Genomic DNA, 21,850 nt, shown 5'->3' on the forward strand with positions numbered 1-21,850 from the left:
CCACTAGTAGATCTCCTAGAGTCAGGACAACTCCCCCAATCAGAGTCTGAAAAACCAGATAAGAATGAAGTATCTCCTGAAACAATTGAGATGCCAGCACCAAGAGTTCCTTTTAGATATCTAAGTACCTTCTTGAGTAGTATAAGATGAGTGGTGGTAGGCTCCTGCATGAATTGAGCTAGGTAATTCACAGCAAAGGTAATATCAGGCCTTGTCATAGTCACATATTGAAGGCCCCCAACCATACTGATGCAGGGGCACCCGGCGTGGAGGCTTTTTCCATGACTAAACCGGGCCATGGGCCATCCGACCATGGAGAGTAGCTTTAGGAAGTCCCAATTTTAGTATGATTATTAGAGAATTTAGGTTTAGGAAATTATGTTATTTTAGTATTTCAAATAATTGGAAAGGTCCAGATTTGAGTCTAGTTATTTAGGAAGTTGCAGTATTTTATTTATTTAGGAAAGTCTAATTCAAGTCTATCTAGGTTAGTCCAGAATCATGTAAAAGGATATCTAGTTTGTCCATTATTCCCATGTTGAAGAGAAAACCCAATCAAGTTTAATCGAGTTTACAGTTATTTAGAGTTATTTAATCGTTATTTTATCGTTCTTCGTATTAGTTTGTTTTATTCTTAAATTCCGCTGCGTTCTACATCATGTGGTATTCAGAGCCACCAAAGTTTTTGGCTAATGATTCTGGAATTTTTTTTCCAGACCAGTTACATCAGTATCAATCGTATTATATTCGTCAAGATGATTATATTCAATCAAATTATACTCATCAAGAGATAACGAATCAATGCTCATGTTCTTCATGTTTATATGTGAATAACGACCCGTACAATTATCATTGGAATCCGGGAGAAATCGAACGAGAAACCCCTCCACAACCGTATTCATCATCACCGTCACCACCCCCACCATTGTCTTATACAGCTTCACATCCATATTCTTCTTCTACACCACCTCTACCTTCATACACTTATTATTCACCACAATCACCACCACCACCGCAACCTTCGTACTCTTATTTTACATCGGCACCGTATTCACCACCTCTTATACAACCGTATTCACCTCCACCACCAACACAATCATCTTCTCTTTCCTATTCACCACCACAACAACCACAACCGACTTCTTTCGAAACGGTTCACTCGCTAATATCTGATTTAGCTAAGATTAAACATATGTGTGATGACCTCAGAAAAATAATACGTCAACCATCTTCCTCGCATACTTTGCCGTTCCATCAGGAAAAAGAAAAAGAAGAGTATGAAGACGCTGAAGAAGATGCTCACGACGACGGTAAAGTTGAAGCAGAAGAAGAACAAGAAGAAAAAGAAGCATACGAAGAATTTATGATTAGTGATTTGATTGATACGACTACTAGGGCGGACGATATGAATCGATGTGCTAATCTATTAACTAAAGTAGAGGAAAAGGATGAGTTCAACGGTATGAATGTTGATAAATCAGATTCAGATAACATCAAAGAAGAACGTGAAAAAATTTACGTAATGACGGAGGAAAAAAAGTAAGTAATCAAGACCCTAGCTTCTTCCATACAATTGTTGGGTGTGAAAACCTAATTCGACCACCATTGCCATCTATCCAAACCAGTTACATTACTCTAACAGTTTCCAATTTAAAAAAAATTGGTGTTGAAATTAAAGGTAGTACAAAGAATGAGTCTTCCACTTATCATTCTACCGGAAAACCATTGGTTGATTTTTTCTTCCATATTGTTTTTGATTCATGGCCGAAGAGTATGATGCAATGGCAAAAATTGGTGTGGCATCATAAACCATTACCTTCTCTGAAGTGCATTTGTCCGTTGAGTGGAAATACCGGCAAATCGGATAAAGAAGGGATTTATGCTGCTTCTTTAGGACTTTACCAAAACCACCCTAAAACCCTAGCTTTCCATGTCAAAACTTTTGCTAAAGGTTATTTCCAAGACTTGCCTCAGATTCTGTACAACATTCTTGAAGGTCTGCCAGTTCGAAAAATTGATAAAGATGACGGATTAAACAGGGAAAAACGTGGAAGATATCAAATTTATCTTGATAGTGTGAAACGAAAAGAGAAGAAACTTGTTGCTGGAGCAACATTACTACACCAAAGTATGGCATCATTATACAAACATGATGATTTCAGAGGAGGTTGTGAAGTCGTCGAACTTCCATGGCGCATAAGGTTCGATGATTTATTCAAAGACGGCAAATTGCAGGAGTACATCGCAGGTTATGATGTGTCAGGGATTCTCTCAGAAACTCCAATGGATGTTTGTGTCGCTTTCGGGTTACTACTACCTGATATGAATAAAGTTCCATGTAAAGGGAAGGTTATCACATTTTATAGTAACCCTCCACTACACCTAATCGATGGCAACAATTTTTGTTCGAGGACGAATTTCAGGAGATATATAGACTGGGGGTGTTCAACAGATCTTGAAATGGTTTTAAATTGGATTTTGGATATTGTTGTTAAGAGACCACATCAGGTTGTACGGATGATAAGGGCGATAATTGTGTTTCACGATATGAATGAAGCTTTGAGGAATGATTTGGAAACCTACTATCAAGTCATCGAGCAGAAATATCGAAAGAGGGGTTCCATTTATGTGCCGAAAATAATTTTCTGGAACCTTAGGGACTCTAGAGAATCTCCATTACGGAGTAACGCAGCAACCATTGCACTAGTTAGTGGTTTTTCAAAGAATCTATCGCGATTGTTTTTGCGGGGTGATATACAAGATGACGGGAGAGGCTTAAGTCTATTAGAAGTGGTATATTTCCCACAATTAACGTTGCGAGCCTCATTACAGTACGAGAATGAGAATGAGGTTGGCACTTTCTCGCAAATTGGTCTCCTCCACATTCCGTGCAAAATTCGTTCGAAGTGGGAGTTACGAATCGCCATGGCAAGGTTTATCGTATACGAGTACATCACATGGTTTTCTTCATCAAACGGTTCGGGACGAACCTCTTGGGAGAAGGGGATGCTGATGCAGGGGCACCCGGCGTGGAGGCTTTTTCCATGACTAAACCGGGCCATGGCCATCCGGCCATGGAGAGTAGCTTTAGGAAGTCCCAATTTTAGTATGATTATTAGAGAATTTAGGTTTAGGAAATTATGTTATTTTAGTATTTCAAATAATTGGAAAGGTCCAGATTTGAGTCTAGTTATTTAGGAAGTTGCAGTATTTTATTTATTTAGGAAAGTCTAATTCAAGTCTATCTAGGAAAGTCCAGAATCCTGTAAAAGGATATCTAGTTTGTCCATTATTCCCATGTTGAAGAGAAAACCCAATCAAGTTTAATCGAGTTTACAGTTATTTAGAGTTATTTAATCGTTATTTTATCGTTCTTCGTATTAGTTTGTTTTATTCTTAAATTCCGCTGCGTTCTACATCATGATGTAGATTGTTGCGGAAGCATAAAAGTAATGGAATCCACCATTGTTAATAAACTAAACTAACGAAATAAAACTGATAAAATAACGATAAACAATAAACTTGATTAATAATAAACTTGGTTGATAATATTCTCTGATCTGAATAACAAGGACAGACTTGACTTCCTTTTATAGGAACTTAGAAACTTCTAGATAGACTCAAATTAGGATTCCTAAATATCAAAGATACTCAAATATAGAAACTTCTAAACCTAGACTTAATAGGAAATACTAAAACATGGAAACTCCTAAACTCTAACCGTAATGGACTCGGCCACGAGGCCCTCTAACTAGTTCGGTCGTGAGGCCCATCTTGATGGTCTCCATCATACTCCCCGACCGAGAACGAACTTGCCCTCAAGTGAGACTCAACAATGCAATCCTTAATTCCCACTTCGAGCGAACGGTGCATTGGGGTCGAAGGACACCCACTTGGACGAAATCACTAGCTTCAATCTCATAGTGCAAAGAATCTTGCAAAAATAAATATAGGAAAGAAACTTCTAACAAATTGCAACATCTCCCGTCATCTTTTAATTTGATGAAGAAGACCACAAACACCACATAATATTTTATGGAAAAATCAACCTTGAATTTCTTCACTTGAACGATCTTCCCACGTTCATCTTCGTGTTGCTTATAAACCAAACTCGAATATGGCTTAATCAAATCTAAACTAGAATGAGCTGACCTTTTCAAGCTAAAAGAGGATAATTCACTTTGTTCTTCTTGTTCCTCCGTCATTGAGAAAATTTTATTTTTTTTTGTCAAGAACTTCTTCAATACCATCGAACACGGTGACCGAAGTAACATTCGAGAACTGTCTACTGGATTCAATCTTTGTCTCCACATATGAAAAATATTCATCTAAAGGAAGAAAAACATACCTAAAGATGCTTTTCAATGTAGTCCAATCGTCGACGAATTTTTTTCCTTGATCAATGAGTCTCCATTGCATCTCGTTGAATTTTTCATAGACTCTTTTAGACAAGTGTTGTTCGATGACAAAAACCTTATCTTCGTCATGGACTTCTTGGTTTATAAACCAATCTTCCATCTGTTGAATCCAAAAATCTATATGATATTAATAAACAAACATAGGAATTTTGGAATCGACATTAATTTTGTTTTGATCTTTTCGATCAACATAGAGTTGTTGTGCATCTCTTAAAGGATCCCAACCTAAACGCGGAAGATTATTCCAACATTCAAGATGAGAAGTATTTAACAAAAATTATCTGTTCCCAGATTCTTAAAGCTCTGAATACCAGCTGATGTAGATTGTTGCGGAAGCGTAAAAGTAATGGAATCCACCATTGTTAATAAACTAAACTAACGAAATAAAACTGATAAAATAACGATAAACAATAAACTTGATTAATAATAAACTTGGTTGATAATATTCTCTGATCTGAATAACAAGGACAGACTTGACTTCCTTTTATAGGAACTTAGAAACTTCTAGATAGACTCAAATTAGGATTCCTAAATATCAAAGATACTCAAATATAGAAACTTCTAAACCTAGACTTAGTAGGAAATACTAAAACATGGGAACTCCTAAACTCTAACCCTAATGGACTCGGCCACGAGGCCCTCTAACTAGTTCGGTCGTGAGGCCCATCTTGATGGTCTCCATCACATACTCCTATAGAAAAGAGGGTTATCAATCTGTTCTCCATCAAATTTAGAAACTCTTTTGCCATGAGACACTGGAATTAAGCTTGGCTTACTGTCCAGTAACTCAGACTTATGAAGAAGCTCAGTAATGTACTTTGTTTGAGTCAATTCCAGAGAGGAGCCTTGATACTTAACCTCTATACCCAAAAAGTAATGAAGCACACCTAGTTGTTTCATAGCAAACTCATGTCCTAAATCAGTGACCAATTTCTTCATCAAAGACTCACTTGAACCAGTGAGAATAATATCATCAACATAGAGAAGGAAAATAAGAATTTGGCCATCCAAGTAGAACACAAACATAGATGTGTCTGAGGTGCTTCTCTTGAAACCCCATTGTTGTAAATAGGTTGCTATTCTTGTAAACCAGGCTCTTGGAGCCTGTTTAAGTCCATATAGAGACTTATGAAGAAGACAGACATAATCAGGAAATTGAGAATTCTCAAAACCAGCAGGTTGTTTCATATAGACAGCTTCACTCAAGTCCCCATGGAGGAAGGCATTGGACACATCAAGTTGTTGGATAGACCATTGACGGGTCACTGCCAATGTAAGAGCTACTCTAATGGTCTGTATCTTCACCACAGGACTAAATGTTTCTTGGTAATCTATACCTTCTTGCTGGGAGTACCCTTGAGCAACTAATCTTGCCTTGTACCTTTCAAGAGAACCATCAGAGTTGTACTTGACTTTAAAAACCCACTTGCACCCAAGGACATTCATAGATGGTAATCTGGGTGTCAATGTCCATGTTTTATTCTGAATTAGAGCTTTATATTCAGATTTCATTGCTTGAACCCAATTTGGGTCTTGAGCAGCTACCTTATAAGATTTTGGTTCAGGTACAGAAGAGATGGCAGCAATATATGGTGAATGAATAGCATGAGGAACAGTGAAATGTGAAACATGATCAGGAATACCTTTGGGCTTAACTATCCCACTTTTCAATCCAGTTTGCATAGGGTGTTGATTAGTGAGAATAGGAGGAGTAACTTCTGGTGGAATAGGTTCTAAATTGGAATGTGGTGAGATAGAAGGAGTGGGTAATGAGGTTGAGGAAGACTCTATTTGTGAATGTGGTGAGATAGGGAGCATAGATGATGAGGTTGAGGGAGGCATATTGATGGACAGCTCCTGATCAGATTGTGGATAGCTAGTATGATATGAGGGTATGGAAGTTAATGGACTTTGAGTCAGTATAGGTAACTGTAAAATTTGATATGGGGTAGGCTGTTCATGGCTATGTGAAGGAATGTGTGTGCTGGTTTCAGCAAAAGGGAAGCAAGACTCATCAAAAATAACATGCCTAGATACATATTCTTTATGAGAGGACATATCTAAGCATTTATACCCCTTGTGAGTTGTACTATAACCTATGAACACACACCTAACAGACCTAGGTGATAGTTTATCATTTTTCACATCTCCCAAATATGGATAACATAGTGATCCAAAAACTTTAAGCATTGAGTAATCTGGACATTTATTAAACATAACTTCATAAGGTGTTAGATAAGAAAGTACCTTAGTGGGAGTTCTGTTTATGATATAGGTGGCTGTGTCATAGGCATGAAACCAGAAATCCTTAGGCATTGAGGCCTGAAAGAGCAATGAGTTACCCACTGGTGTAATTTATCTATTCTTTCTCTCTGCAGCCCCATTTTGCTCAGGTGTATAGGGGCAGGAGCTTCTAAATAGTATCCCACATTTGTTTAAGTGAGCTCTGAAGTCTCCTTTTGACAGTTCAGGAGCCCCATCACTTTGAAAAACCTTAATGGATGTTGAGATGAGCTTTTCATAGTGCCTCTGGAAGGTTTGAAAATAGCTCAAACTTTCTGACCTTAGCTTAAGAGGGTAAATCCAGAAAAACTTGCTAAAGTCATCCATGAATAGTATATAGTATCTTATCCCTGATTTTGTTGTTACAGGGGATGGTCCCCATATATCACAGTATACCAATTGAAGAGGACCAGAAGATATACTTGATGAAGAGGCAAAAGGTAACTTATGACTCTTGCTTAGTTGACAAGAGTTGCATAGAGATATGAAATCCCTAGAGCTTAGTTTGATCCTGTTTTCTTTTTCTAAGTTCAAAATGATGTCTTTAGAAGGATGTCCTAGCCTATTGTGCCAAGTTTGAGCAGATGCTTTTACAGAATAAGCTTCCTCAGTATCATCTAGAGATTTTTCATATGGATTGAGTGTAAGATCAATGCTATATAGATTATTCACCATGGGTCCATCAGCAAGAACCTCTTTGGACCATAAGTCTCTGACCATAAAGCCCCATGGTAGAAACTCAACACTACAAAAATTCTCTTTTGTGAATTTAGAAATGGAGAGCAAGTTTCTTTGAATAGTTGGTACATGGAGTACCTTTTTGAGCTGAAAAGTAGCTGAGCCAGAGCTAACAGTTGCCTCTCCTGTGCTAGATATAGGTAAAGACTTACCATCACCTATCAAAACCCCATTTGTGCCTTTATATGGTTCACTAACAGTGAGATTTCCTTTTGTATAGGTCATGTGGCTGCTAGCCCCTGTGTCAGCAATCCATTTCCTATCTTTCTCATTTTGACAAGATAAATGTGCTTCATGTGAGACCTCTTGATTTTCATCATAATGAACAAAATGTGCTTGCTCTTCTCCTTCATCTTGTTGTTCAAAAGACCCATCTTCATCCTCATCTTCTTCTTCTTCTATTTCTTGCAAATGTAAGTTTGCAAAATTTCTTTGAGGTACTTTGTTTGAGGATGTTGATTCAGGAAAATCTCTAAATCTCATTCTACACTGCCTAGCTGTATGACCCCATTTGTAACAAATACCACAAGGTATGGTAGTATAATCAAAGAATGTGTTTCTTGATTGAGATGGTATTTGTCTTTGATTTTGTCTAAATTGATTTCTCTGTTGAGACCCTTCTGAATTTTGGGTCTGGTTTGGGAATCTAGTGTTAAAGAAAGGTTTTATTTGATTCTTTGATTGGTATTTTTTCACAAAATAAGATTCATTTTCTTCATTTGATTCTTGTTCTTTCAGCCAAACTTCATGATGAGTCAATCTACTTCTAAGTTCTCCAAAACTCAAAACTACATCTCTATTCTGAATTGTAATAACAAATTGGGAGTATTCTTTACCCAATCCTTGTAAAGCTATTCTAGTTAATTCAACATCACTAACTCGATCATTTACTGCTACAAGGGAATCAGCCAAAGTTTTAATCATACTCAAATATTCAGAAATAGAAGATGTACCTTTCTTGATAGTTTGTAGTTTATGCCTTAGTGATGACTTCTTAGCTTCGAATTCCTGAAGATAAATTTGTTCAAGATATCTCCATATATCTCTTGTTGTTTTTAACCCTAGAATGTCTGATGCTATAGATTGGTTAATTGTAGCTTTGATGCAGGCTTTAACAAAACTGTCATTCTTCCTCCATTGAATATAGGCAGGATTTACAGTATCTCTTCCTTCGATTTGAATCAATTGTGGAGGTTCTTCATAGGATCCATCAATATAGCACATGAGATCATTGCCAATTAGGGCATTCTCGATTTGATCTTTCCAACTGAGAAAATTGGAGCCATCTAATCTTGTAGAAATTAGATTGGTTATGTTAGCATTGTAAGATATCTGACCTGAATTAGGGTTCATAGTATGAATTGGGGGATTATTGATAATTTCTGGATTTTCCATGAGATGAGATTATTTCTCTGATTCGATGATGCAGAAGAAGATCTCGTAGTTGTGTTTTAGAAGATTGAATACTCTGATTCTTTGATGACGGAAGTTTCAACTCCTTTTGATCTATTTAGGTCTCGTCCCAATTAGGTTTTCTTGGATCGATTTTGATCTAAACCATTAGGGCTCTGGTACCATGAAGGAAAGTAAGATTCAACTCATTCACTTTCATTAACAAACGATTTACAAGACTTCTCAGTTATATAGCTAACCATTCTAGAGAGAGAGAGAGAGTGAGAGTAATAGTTCGTTATCACTAATTACAATATTAACTAACACTAACAATATTAACTAACTTCATAACAGCCATTATAGTAGGCGCACGAGTGAAGTACACGAGTGATGGAGGGAGTGCCTTTAGCATTCGTTCTTTCTTCCTTCTGAATCTTCTTCTTCCTTGCATCCTCTTACACTAGCCTTGTTGCTGCACTCTCTCTACCACCAGCAAAGACTGATTACGTCTATCGTCTAATGCGCTTCTTGATTCACGGTGGCTTCTTTCTTACGCAAAAACTTGACGAAAATCAAAAACAAGAAGAAGGGTTTGTGCTGACATCATCTTCAAGGCTCTTGCTTAAAGACAATACTACCAACATGTCATCTGTTGTTCTAACCGTCGTGGATCCTATATTTATGACGGCTTTGCATTTCTTAAATACTTGCTATGAAGAGAAGAGTACCGGATCCTCGGCATTCATGGCTGCTTATGGTATGCATCTCTGGGAGTTCTTGGAGCAGAAGAAACCTGAACTTGGCAAGGCATTTAATGAAGCCATGGCTAATGACTCTTCCTTGGTTGATGTTGGAGGAGGCATAGGCTCTGCTGCTAAGGCTATTTCTGCAGCATTTCCACACATAAAATGCTCTGTTCTTGACCTCCCAAATGTGATTGCTGATTTGCCAAAGGACAACAACAACATAGAATTCATTGGGGGTGACATGTTTGTGTCCATCTCTTGCGCCAATTCCGTTTTCATGAAGGTATGTCAACATCTGCATACACATATAACCTAGCTAGGTATTACCACTTCCCCTGCAGGCTGGGACAATCCTGTAGGGATGATAATAATAACAACCCCATGCTCAAAATGGATCTCCTAAAATTAATTGACAATGAGGGAGGAGGTCTTATCTAGTAGTATTATTTTCCACTTTTCGAGAGACTTTTGTTTTGTCTATGTGGGACTATATTATGCTTACCTATATATATATATATATATATATATATATATATATATATATATATATATGTGTGACTACAAATATGCAGTTCATTATGCATGAGTGCATGACTGGAGTGATGAAAACTGTGTAAAGATACTGAAGAACTGCAGAGAAGCCATTCCATCTAGAGAAGAGGGAGGAAAGTTGATAATAGTAGATGCTGTGATGGAGCCTGAGAAGAAAAAAGAAAATGTCCATGAAACTGAAACTGAAACCCAACTGCTCTTTGACATGATGATGCTGACTCTAGTTGATGGCAAAGAAAGAACAGAGAAAGAATGGAAGAAGCTCTTTTCTGAATCTGGCTTTAGTGACTATAAAATTACTCCTCTTTTAGGGTTTCGTTCCTTGATCGAGGTTTATCCTTAGCCGTCTGTGCCAACATCAGTGTGTTTGTGTGTTCATTTGATTATGATTTTGTGCTCTTTGGGTTTTGGTTTGTCCAGTGACAAAAAATTGGCTAATAAACTACAATTGTTTTTAACAAATGTGGTATTTTGTCCTGAAGTTCTATTGTTGACTGTTGTGTTTTGTGATTTCTGTTGTGTACACAAGATAAATAATGTTATATCCATTAACTATTTTTAACATCTTATTAATTCTTAATGTTTGCAAACATTCATTAACTGCTTTGTTTAAGTTGTGCTTATATTAAAAAAATAATGTATGACGTGTAACGACCTAACCTCCTTCTTTGTTTGCAAACGAGAACCCTTTATCATGAGATCCTCCTTTCATTTCGAAGTTCTTTGAGATTTTTGGGTTTTACTGATTCTGCATGAGGCAGTTGCCACATTACTCGTCATTGTACCACAGACTACTTCACAATGCTTGGTGCGTGTCCGTTGTCTTGGAAATCCAAGAAACATCCAACCGTTGTCGATCTTCTGCTGAACCAGAATATTATGCTCCTGCATTTCTAACAACCGAGCTCCAATGGTTGAAACACCTTTTGCTAGACCTTCGATTTCAATTATAAAACTTTTCAGGTTTTCTGCGACCATAAATAAGCGACTGTGCTCTTTAAATAGGCTTGTTCTGCTGAACCAGAATAGCATGCATTTATAATGTTTGGTTAGATGCCTCTCTCCCCAACAATTGTATTATCCCGATAAGTAATTCAGGCTTTCTAACGCCTTCTTTGATTTCCTCGAGTCCTCTTAAAATAGGCTTGTTTGCCCTTTTGTTTTGCCATGGCGATCATCTTCTCCTTGTTTGAGTCTCCTGGTTTTTAAGAATTCTGCTTTTTCTGACTCTTATTTTCATACTTTTGGAGCACTTTGGATCATTTTTTTTATTATAATGTCGAGTGAATCAGTCTTCTTCAAGAAGGAGAGAGACCAAAAAAAAGGATGGAAATCAGTTATACAAAAACATCGATCTAGGATTTTTGGTCTTTCTCCGGAGAAAATAGACCTGGAAAGGGTGGAGATCAGTTTCTTTTTACACGGACTTAACCTATCACGGTTGGGAACAACCCCACCACCGGCAACCCACGTCAAGGTGTGCACCATTTATTTGAACTAAAAAGTGGGTCCCACCACTTATTGCTAGTCCCCATTTTTTCCTACTTTAATTTGCACTGGGATGAGTGAGTCCTTGATTTGTGTGTTTGGTAGCAAGTTGGAAAAAAGAAAAAAGGGAAATGCTAAATGTACGTAAAAGATTCTTGACAAAATGCCAATTGAACGGTCCCGATCAAAGTCAAATTTTGAAAAGCTTAGATCAATTTTTGTCTTTTGGTGAAAAAGGGTCATTAAGTCACAAATTTTGTCAAGGATCTTGTACATGTAGCACTCCCGAAGAAAAAATATGGAGAAATTTTATCTCAAAACTTGTACCCTTTTAACTCTAAAAAGAAAAAAAACTTTTACCCTGAAAAACATTTACTAGAATATTTTATGTATTATTTTTTATTTAATTTGTTAAGAAAAAATATCTTATTTTTATGTGTCTCTACTTTCCAATGTTTATTAGTATCAGAGAAAAATATTTGTCTTCACAATTTGTCACACTACTTTCTTTTTACACTACTTTCCTTTTTTTTTTGTTCTCACACAAAAAAAAAAACAAATCATGTTATTCATAATTTTTATCTGTAAAAGTATCCTAAAACAATATATCTTAAAACATCACATCGTGGAATATTTTTGAAGGATAAAATATCACATCGTGAAAGATCTTTGTTTAAGAAATAACAAAGGCCTTGAGAATAAAGAATAATCAGGGAATAAATTCACTAGGGAATCCATGTTTTTTTTTATATATTCTCAAGAATATATTCTATTTTAGTCCAAAAATTCAGTTGATCAAACATTACTCCTTAATCTTCATTCTCTTTATCACCTTCACCACAACTTCCCACCACCACCATTCCGGTTGAGGGAATAAATTTTTTATTCTCCAAAACCGTGGCCACAGAAAATAGCATTCAGATTCTAGCACTACCCTGCAATCCCTATACGACCATGCTACCACAGCAAAATCGGTATGTCTAACTTCTTACCATCTAACTACATATCATGCTTGAATAGAGCTTCACTAAGAGGTGGACCATTAATAATTATGAACGTGAAAAAAAAACACCAGTGAAACATTTACTATTGGCTCACGAGAAATGGTTGAATTAAAAACAAAATAGTTGAGAGAGAGAGAGGGAGTGAGGAATTTGATAAGAGAAGAGCACCAGATGCAAACTATATTGAAGCATTAATGACTACCTAATAAACTACTTGCCTCTAATACGAGAAAGAAAGGGAATTAAGAGATGGGACGAAAAGATCAACTTGTAACTTTAATATGAAATTTGAGAGAGAGAGAGAGAATGGGATTGTCAGGACTAAGGAGGAGATTTAGATGTTGCAAAAAAGAGAGATGCATCGGTTGGAAGAGAGAGACATAGAGACTCTACATAAAAAAAAAAAGTAGAGAAAAACTATAGATATGTCCCGAGGGAGTAAAAGAAAATAGAACTTTCACCTTTAGAAGAAACTCTTTCCCTAGTGGGAGGTGGGTAAGATATTCCCACTTTTTGAGTAAAAAAGGGAAAAAGAAGTCACGTAATTGCTTATTTCCTTTTCCATAAATTACCGACCAAACACTTGAAAAAATTTCATTATAGAGAAATTAAAATTTTCTACTTTCCCCGAACAAAAAGTATACTCAACCCGCCTCTTGAGATTCCCACTTGAACCGCATGTGAGAGAAACTAGGGTTTCTCTCTCCTCTCACATGTTCAGACACATGGAGAGAGAAACTTATTTATCTGAAATGCGGTTCAAGTGGAAGTCCCAAGAGGCGAGTTGTCTAGCCTTGTTGTTTCCCGGAGAGAAACGTGTATCAAACACAAGTGGAAGTGAAATCCATGATTATTGAATTTGAGTTATTAAAAGTATAAATAATAATTAGGTTTTGACTAAAAGGGGTAATTTTTAGAAAGGTCAAAATAAAATTGAAAATGAGTATAAAAACACAAAACCTTTGAAAACTATTATTAAGGTCAAAAAATGTGCAAATACTAAAATACTCCTTTTTGTCATTTTGTGTAACTAAATTCTTTTATTTTTCTTTAAATTTTAAATCGATATAACTTTTGTTTGAGAGGTCGGATTTTTATAAAAATTATATATTTAGAAATTATTTTTCATTAGCTTTCTAACAAGATCCACTTTCAATACTTTTTTTTCAAAAAAAAAACCCCCCAACAAAACGACATTTTTTTCTTTTACATGTTTTCGCAAACGTATTTGCAACAGTCTGTTATGCAGACGTGTTTGCAACAGTCTGTTCTACAAAATGTGTTAATTTAGACAGACGAGTTTGATTCGGCGTCTAACTTAAGAACATAACAAACACTAACTTGGATTTGCTTCTCTCACTTAACAGAGAGCCTCTATGATAAGAAAAAAACATTAAAAAAACACAGCAAGAATAAGGCAGTAACTCAAACAAAAATGAGAAATTTCACTTGGTAATTTGATAGAAACTATTTTATACAAAGTTAAAACGGATAAGCGTCGGTCCATAATGTAAACAAAAAGAGAACTTCAGTCTAACCCGAACACTAAAGGCTTTCCATATGGTGAAATTTTTTGTACATTCATGTTCATGCTATTTACCATTCTTCCTGTCTTATATTCCTTTACCTGTTCACGAAACCTTTGTGGAAACTTGTACAATCACTTGTCCAGTTCATTCGGGAATCAGGTTCATATTCATTATATGAGCTTCCGCTTTTGCATCATTCTAGCTATATGCTATATTTACTTCTTCTAACAAAAAATGTACAGTTTTTTCCAAACATAACTGTGCAAGCATCAAAATCAGCTTCAGTTAGTTGTACAAGGACTTTCTACAGCAGCTAAGATGACAGATAGGAAGACTGAAGAACAATCCTTCTTTCTGCAAGCAACAAAAATTTCAATTGAAATCAAAATTCCTGAAGATGAAAGGAGAGCGACATGAAAAATTAAGGTAAAAGAAAAACGAAACAACACCCACAGCTTGAACAAGCTTCTCTTCACAGGCAACTATATGTTTGCCGTAAGTGTACTTCTTCAGCACGTCCAAGTGCACTTTTATTCGAGATAGGATCCTTTCACGTTGTTCATCATCACAGGTCTCCAATACCTTCTGTACTACGTAGTTCCCAAACCAATCCTTCATCATGGCCTGGTCCGATCCACACAATATAGGTATCGAACAACAATTAGTAAATCTCTTTAACAAGAGCTAAGAGAAGGCAAGCAACCACTAAACTCAACCCTATACCTAAACCACTCCAAGATTTCATCTTTGTCTTCAAATCAACATTCACTAACTACATAAAAGTAAACCCAAAGTCTACTTGATGAACTACTCTGAAAGAACACCTAAAACACTTATTATCTTTGTCAAAATCAAATGTAATCTCCTATTTGCTTGAAAAATGATGAAATCCAAGAGCAACCCAGTGTCGTAAACAACCCAATTAACTCAACTTTTGGTCTAAAAAGTCAGTTTCTAAAACAAAGAGTTTCGAGTTTATCGGGTTTTAGAGGACTTAACTTACTATTTGCAGAGATTAGCTAGTGGAAGAAGGAGTTACTTACATTTTACCACACTAAAAATGAAGTCCTGCTGTGGAAGAGTCTTCACAAAATCTAATTGTTCATTAGATGCATACCGACCTAACCAAGTTCTTAAACAACTTCAAGATCATGCAGATGTTTTGAGTTTTTTTATTGGTTGAAACACAGGTCTGGGTTTAAGCATGATGGCCATACTTAGACCACAATGGTAAGGCATTCTCGAGCGTGCAAGTTTCTAAAATGATTAAACCACAACCTTTTCATTAAACATCAAAATCTTCTAAATAGCCTCCATTTTTCTCATTTTTCAAGAATAAACTAAAGTTTGCTCGAATCTGAGGAAAACCCAGTTCTATAATTCAATTCATAACTACTTAGATAGATCTCTTTCGAAACTAACTCATTGCTTTGACAAGGAATTTTGGTTTATTCTGAAATATGTGATCCAATCTTTGGCTCGGCAAGTCCTAAACTGAAATATGGGACGTAGGAACGCTATAGGATACAAATTCGGCTTCGTCAATATTTTAATTAGGGCCCAGATGAGTCAGCCAAATTCGAAAGTCTTAACTCACCAAAACCAGTGACGGCTTTCCCTCGTAAGACTTAATAATATTCAAACCATTCTTCGGGCTTGACAATTGTGTATTATCATCTGGCTTTATATATGAAAAGTAGCATGTGAGGTAAACATCACAGATCTCACAACAAAAAGATACCCAAACTTCATCATATATTCTATGTTGGTAATGATATTCAGAACACAGATAAATGTTAGGGATGTTACCCATCAGCACAAAAACTACAAATCCAACCCGACGACTTCATCAAATTTCAGCTGATCATAATCTGCTACCCACCAGTTAGGGTTGCTGTTTTTCACTGTAGTTCATTAAAGAAACAAGTCAGACAATTTAAGTTATGTAAGTCTCTAATCAGATAAACAACAGATAGGAATATATTGGCTTACCCTGGGAAAATAGATGAATCAGCTCAAATCTGAACAAGCCAGCAACGATTTCTTTGGCGAAAAATGAAACAACACACTCAAAACTTGTTATAACACCGAGTTCTACAAACTCTTGCAGCTACAAAACCATGAACATATAAATATTTCCACAAGAAAGTCAGTTATAGTTTTATTCTACAAATATTGGCTTAATTAGGTTAGATAAGATTAAACTACTGATTCACAAACTACATGATCCAGATTTCCAATTAATCAGTCCAATTTTAATTTCATTAATACAGAAATTTTTTTGGACGTAGACGAGATCGTCAATTTCATATCTAGGTTTCCTAAACATGATGATTGACCTAAATTACAGAAAAAAAAATCAGGGAAAAAAAACAAGGAGATAGATCGAGGAAAACGACGATCGGAATAAGAAGTACCTTGAGAATCGATTGATGATGATTTGGATCTGATATAATTAGTTTCAGTGTTTCAAGATCATCTACCATTTCCTTCAATTCGAGCTCCGTCGCCATTCGTTCTCTCTCTAAAACCCTTTCTCTCTCTCTTCGATGATGAAATCTTTTGGCGGAAAGAGAGTAGTATATAAGGGTATTTTGGGAACAAAGAAAAATAAAAAATGACCTGATTGATAAATACTCATATTATTTTAAACTCTATGCATCTCTACCAATAGTATTTTGACAACTCTTAGTTATAAATAAAAAGTGCAGACTTTTATAGTTATTAAGATAAGTTTTTCTACCTAAATAGTCATTTTTCCTATATTGTATTTCCTTGCTATACATAAATGTTGTTGTGTATTCAATCTCATTGTTTCTTTCTCTCTCTATACATCTCGACCAACTTTCTCTCTTCTCTTCATCCAGAACTACTAGGTTCTGGATATTCACAAAACCTGAACTGAATTTGTAATTTTTGTGTGAATAAGAATAAAAAACCATATCGAAAAGGAGAAGAAGTGTACCAATTTTGGGAGATATCTCGAGAAAGTTTTGGTAATTTTGCGTGGAGAGAAAAGTAGAGAGTGAAAATCCGCGAGGTAGTAGTTGTTATAGGGAGATCGTAATTAACCGATTTTGGTATAATTATTGACACCAATAGTACCCTTCTATTTTGAGTCGATTTACATAAAGAAAATTTTATATAAATCGTTGATGTAATCTTTATCAAACTCCCGATAAGAAAAACGACCAGACTAAATTTTCAATAATCGTCTAAGTTGTTTTACACCGTATTATATAAGATTGTTTCCAATAAAGAATATGATTAACAATCATGTATATTGAATATGGCTATAAATTTGCAGTTTGTTATACATGATTGGAAGGACGATGACTGCATAAAGATATTGAAAAACTGCAGAAAAGCCATCCCATCTAGAGAAGAGGGCGGAAAGGTGATTATAGTAGACGTTGTGATGGAACATGAGAAGAAAAAAGAGAATGCGAAAGAAACTGAAATTGAAACCCAACTTCTTTTTGACATAATGATGATGGCTATGGTTAATGGTAAAGAAAGAACTGAGAAAGAATGGAAGGAGCTCTTCTCTGAATCGGGTTTTAGTGACTACAAGATAACTCCACTTTCAGGGTTTCGTTCCCTAATTGAGGTATATCCGTAATAATTAATGTGTGTCTCTATTAATATGTATGTGTAATGTTATACCTAAAAGTTTATGTGTTCTTGTGGTTTTGGTTTTCCCTGGTGCTAAAACATTGGCTAGATGATCTGGTATGCCGTTTTCTAATTTATGTCACATAGAATAGGGAAATTTGGTAAAAACTCCATAATTTTTTTTTATTTTGGTTAAAAATGATCACTTAATTTTTCCTAATTCTCAGTTGTGGAAACTAGGGTTTCCTAGGGTTTCCTGGTAAGAGAATAAAGAGGAGATTAGGGCAACACTTGAGTTTATATTTGGTCAACATGAATTGGTCATATGTCAACAGGTATTGACCAAGCTCAGTCAACAGGACCGGCCCAAAGTGACTTCTCCAAGACTTGTCTAAAGGCAGCTTCTATTCCTGTCTAAAGGCCACCATCACCTGAAATAGAAACAAGAAAGATTGTTAACAAACTTTATTGTTTCAATTCAGTTTTCTGTTATTAGTTTTTGTTAGTTGTATAACTGTTTTTCACCCTTTCTTCTCTAATCCTTTTCTATATAAAGAGAATTGTAAAGACAAGACAATTATTGAATAAAATAGAGTTGAGAGCTTCTTCTTACATGGTATCAGATAGGTTTTAAAGATCCATAGCTAGGTTTTCTGCTCATCAACTCAAGAACAATCAGTCCACAATCTCGCAAAACAAACAACAAAGATCAAAATTCAGTTAAAATGGATCAATACTCAAAGATTATATCAAGTTTATACAACAAAGATCAAAATTAGATAATAAAGATCAAATTCAAGCTACAAACTAAGTGATTGGAATCACTTACTCCTTTTTCAGACTCATCTTCCAGCTTTCTCCTGGTTCTTTGATCATCTCTTCATTTTTCTTATCATGGCAGCTACTATTCAAGGTAATCTTCCACCTATATCTTCTGTAACTAGCTTTATCACAGAAAAGCTAGATGATAGTAACTTTTTAATGTGGAAAGACCAAGTTGAAACATTACTTGGAACATATGAATTGATAGGGTTTGTTAATGGTACCATAGAAGAACCCCCACAGCTTAAGATCATTCATGGTGTAGAACAAGTAAACCCAGATTTTTTAATTTGGAGAACAAAAGAAAGTTTTGTAAGATCATACATCAAAAGCACTTTGTCAAAATCTGTATACTTTGACACTTATGGATTAAAGACTGCAAAAGAGATATGGGATTACTTAGATCTTACAAATAATGAGGGTCTAGAATCAAAAAAAGATCAACTTAGAAGGAAAATACAGAATATTAAGAAGGGTAATGCTTCTATTTCTGAATATCTTAGAGAATTAAAACTTCTTGCTGATTCTCTAACAGCAGTTCATGATAAAATCAGTGAGTCTGAACTTGTAAGGATAGCATTACATGGGTTAAGTTCTGAATATGATCAGTTTATCATAGCTATTAGGGCAAATAATGAGCAACTAACATTAGCCCATTTAAAGTCAAGGTTGATTCAACATGAGCAGTGGCTAATTCAAAAAGAAACTGACCAAGAAGCTTACTATGTTAAGAGATATAATTCAAGACAACCCACAAGACAGCAAAATAAACCTTCTCCATCTTATTATAAAAATCAAGCTTATGCTAAAAGAGAGGGTTCTCCTCCTAAGGGAAATTCTTCCATGAATAATCAATTAAAAGGTCAAAAGGCTGAGGATTTTGATTTCTCCTCAGTCCCTTGTGGTCTCTGTAAAAGATGGGGACATACACCAAATGTGTGCTATTTCAGGTATAAGCCAAACAGAAACTACCCAAGTTATCATACTGAAGCATACAATCCTCAAGAAGATATAGTTGAATGCAATAATGATGAAAATGCAGAAATGAAATCTTATCCTTATGAAGAAGAGGGTATGCTGGAGTGTAATAATGCTGTTATCACACATTATAGCAGTGATGGTGATGATTTTCAGGAATGCTATACAGCTATTATGACAACAGATTTACATGATGAAATATTTTATGATTGTGAAACACATGATGAAGAATGCTATGTTTCTACAGACTCCTCAATCAAGGATAAATCTTGGTTGGCTGACACAGGAGCCAGCAGTCATATGACTCACAGTGAAGATAATCTTACTCTTATTCATCCCTATACTGGGTCAGATGCAGTTATGGTGGGCAGTGGCAAATTTTTGCCTATCTCTAGCACTGGTATGTCAAAATTGTCTACTTCTACTCATGATTTTGACCTAAATAAGGTTTTATGTGTTCCTCACCTAAAAAGAAATCTGTTGTCTATATCAAAGTTTACCAAAGACAATTCCTGCTCAGTTGAGTTTCTACCATGGGGCTATACTATTAAAGATATTCACTCTAAACAAATTCTAGCAGAGGGACCAGTCAAAAACAATTTATATCCAATAGAAGTTCACAATGTGGTGTTACAACATAGAGTAAATTCAGCCCTTTTATCTCAGACAGCATCACAGTATCATATATGGCATGCTAGATTAGGACATGCTCACAGTGGTGTTATAAAACAACTTCAAGAAGAACACAAAATTGAGTTATCTACTAAAATTGATAAGACTTTTTGTAAGTCTTGTGAACTAGGTAAAAGCAAGTGTTTGCCTTTTGAAAATTCTTCTACCACTACAAATACACCATTATATTTGGTCCATTGTGATATTTGGGGACCAGCCCCTGTTAACACTCCAAATGGTGCAAGATATTATATACTTTTTCTTGATGACTTCAGCAAATATAGTTGGATTTATGCAATGAAACTCAGGTCTGACAGCATAAAATGCTTCAGTCACTTCAAAGCCACAAATGAAAACCTTCTCAAGGAAAAGATTGTATATTTCCAGTCAGATGGGGCACCAGAACTCAAGAATGGTGAATTCAGAAAATTCTTGGACAAATGTGGTATTCTTTTCAGGTGTTCATGTCCTTATACTCCACAACAAAATGGAAAGGCTGAGAGGAAACATAGACATATCACAGAACTAGGTAATACTCTCTCCTTTCATTGCTCTTTACCAAAGCAATTATGGTTTGATGCCTTTTCTACTGCAGTCTATATCATAAATAGACTTCCCACAAAAACTCTACAAGGCAATACTCCATATGAGACACTTTTTCATCATTCTCCTAAGTATTCATCTCTGAAAATATTTGGATGTGCCTGTTATCCACATCTAGGAGAACTTAGAAAGGACAAACTTAGTCCAAAAAGTGTTCAATGTGTGTTTCTAGGTTATAGCAATGAACACAAGGGTTATAGATGCTATGACCCTTTAACAAAAAGACTTTATATGTCTAGACATGTTACCTTTGAAGAAGACAATTTTCCTTATGTCAACCTCAACAACAATATGTCTAGTGGTGATCAGATAATAAAGCCACACATTTCATTACCACTGCCTCCTATTGATAAACCTTTACCTAGGGCTACTGAATTAGGGACACCTAATATATCTATTAGTTCACCAGCTAATTCAGTCTCTAGATGTCTGGCTTCACATGATGAGGGCATTACTAGTACATCAACTAGCACACCAGCAGCATCAATAGTACCATTACACTCTACACAGCCTAATCAGGTTACAACAAGAGGCAGGAATGGAATTATCAAAAGTAAACAGCTACCTACTGATTTTGTGGCTCATTATACATCCCCTCACACATTAGATGTTGCTTATTTGTTTATTTTACAATTACCCTCTGAACCATCAAGTTATAAGGAAGCAGCTAAGCATACTGCATTGGTTCAAGCCATGAATGAGGAGTATCAAGCTCTCATTGATAATCAAACATGGTCTTTAGTTCCTTATCAACATAATATGAATGTACTTGGGTGCAAGTGGGTATTCAAAATAAAGCAAAAGAGTGATGGAACTATTGAGAGATACAAAGCAAGACTTGTAGCAAAGGGGTTTCATCAACAAGAGGGGGTTGACTATGATGAAACTTTCAGTCCAGTGGTCAAAGCAAATACTATCAGGCTGATTCTTACTATAGCTATCACAAAAGATTGGCAAATAAAACAACTTGATGTCTCTAATGCTTTCTTGCATGGAGTTTTAGATGAAGA

At 35.8% G+C, this 21,850-nt stretch overlaps 2 protein-coding genes and 1 long non-coding RNA gene across 8 annotated transcripts; 2 read left to right on the top strand and 1 right to left on the bottom strand.

Annotated features, from left to right (window-relative positions):
- The first annotated feature begins 1,192 nt into the window (after positions 1-1,192).
- LOC147542143 (uncharacterized) lies at positions 1,193-2,779 on the top strand. The gene is made up of 3 exons (XM_086635286.1): positions 1,193-1,539; positions 1,683-2,706; positions 2,762-2,779. Exons 1-3 carry the CDS (start codon positions 1,193-1,195, stop codon positions 2,777-2,779), a joined length of 1,389 nt encoding a protein of 462 aa, XP_086491412.1.
- A 6,518-nt stretch (positions 2,780-9,297) lies between these two features.
- On the top strand, positions 9,298-10,719 carry LOC147542144 (putative O-methyltransferase 3). The gene is made up of 2 exons (XM_086638586.1): positions 9,298-9,860; positions 10,150-10,719. The coding sequence occupies exons 1-2, from the start codon at positions 9,351-9,353 to the stop codon at positions 10,192-10,194; spliced, it is 555 nt and encodes a 184-aa protein (XP_086494712.1). The 5' UTR covers positions 9,298-9,350; the 3' UTR covers positions 10,195-10,719.
- A 3,338-nt stretch (positions 10,720-14,057) lies between these two features.
- LOC147542145 (uncharacterized) lies at positions 14,058-16,709 on the bottom strand. Of its 6 annotated transcripts, XR_015224375.1 has the most exons (6): positions 16,568-16,709; positions 16,143-16,260; positions 15,519-16,054; positions 15,194-15,461; positions 14,604-14,774; positions 14,058-14,504 (listed from the first exon to the last, which is right to left on the bottom strand). It is a non-coding gene; the product is annotated as an uncharacterized LOC147542145 (long non-coding RNA). The 6 variants fall into 6 exon arrangements; XR_015224373.1 differs by lacking the exon at positions 15,194-15,461 and having other exon boundaries at positions 15,960-16,054; XR_015224371.1 differs by having other exon boundaries at positions 14,604-15,461.
- Between the last annotated feature and the right edge of the window lie 5,141 nt (positions 16,710-21,850).

The sequence above is a fragment of the Eschscholzia californica genome, unplaced genomic scaffold (genome assembly GCF_041429995.1).
Source record: "Eschscholzia californica isolate CP2 unplaced genomic scaffold, dmEscCali1.0.p SCAF_4, whole genome shotgun sequence".
NCBI classification, from domain to species: Eukaryota; Viridiplantae; Streptophyta; class Magnoliopsida; order Ranunculales; family Papaveraceae; genus Eschscholzia; species Eschscholzia californica.

Bases quoted from the DNA above. Each gene is read 5' to 3' on its own strand.
- LOC147542144 (XM_086638586.1), top strand. From the start codon at position 9,351: ATGCGCTTCTTGATTCACGGTGGCTTCTTTCTTACGCAAAAACTTGAC. The intron at 9,861-10,149 runs GTATGTCAACAT...ACAAATATGCAG, and splicing joins CCAATTCCGTTTTCATGAAG to TTCATTATGCATGAGTGCAT.
- LOC147542143 (XM_086635286.1), top strand. From the start codon at position 1,193: ATGTGTGATGACCTCAGAAAAATAATACGTCAACCATCTTCCTCGCAT. The intron at 1,540-1,682 runs GTAAGTAATCAA...AATTAAAGGTAG, and splicing joins GTAATGACGGAGGAAAAAAA to TACAAAGAATGAGTCTTCCA.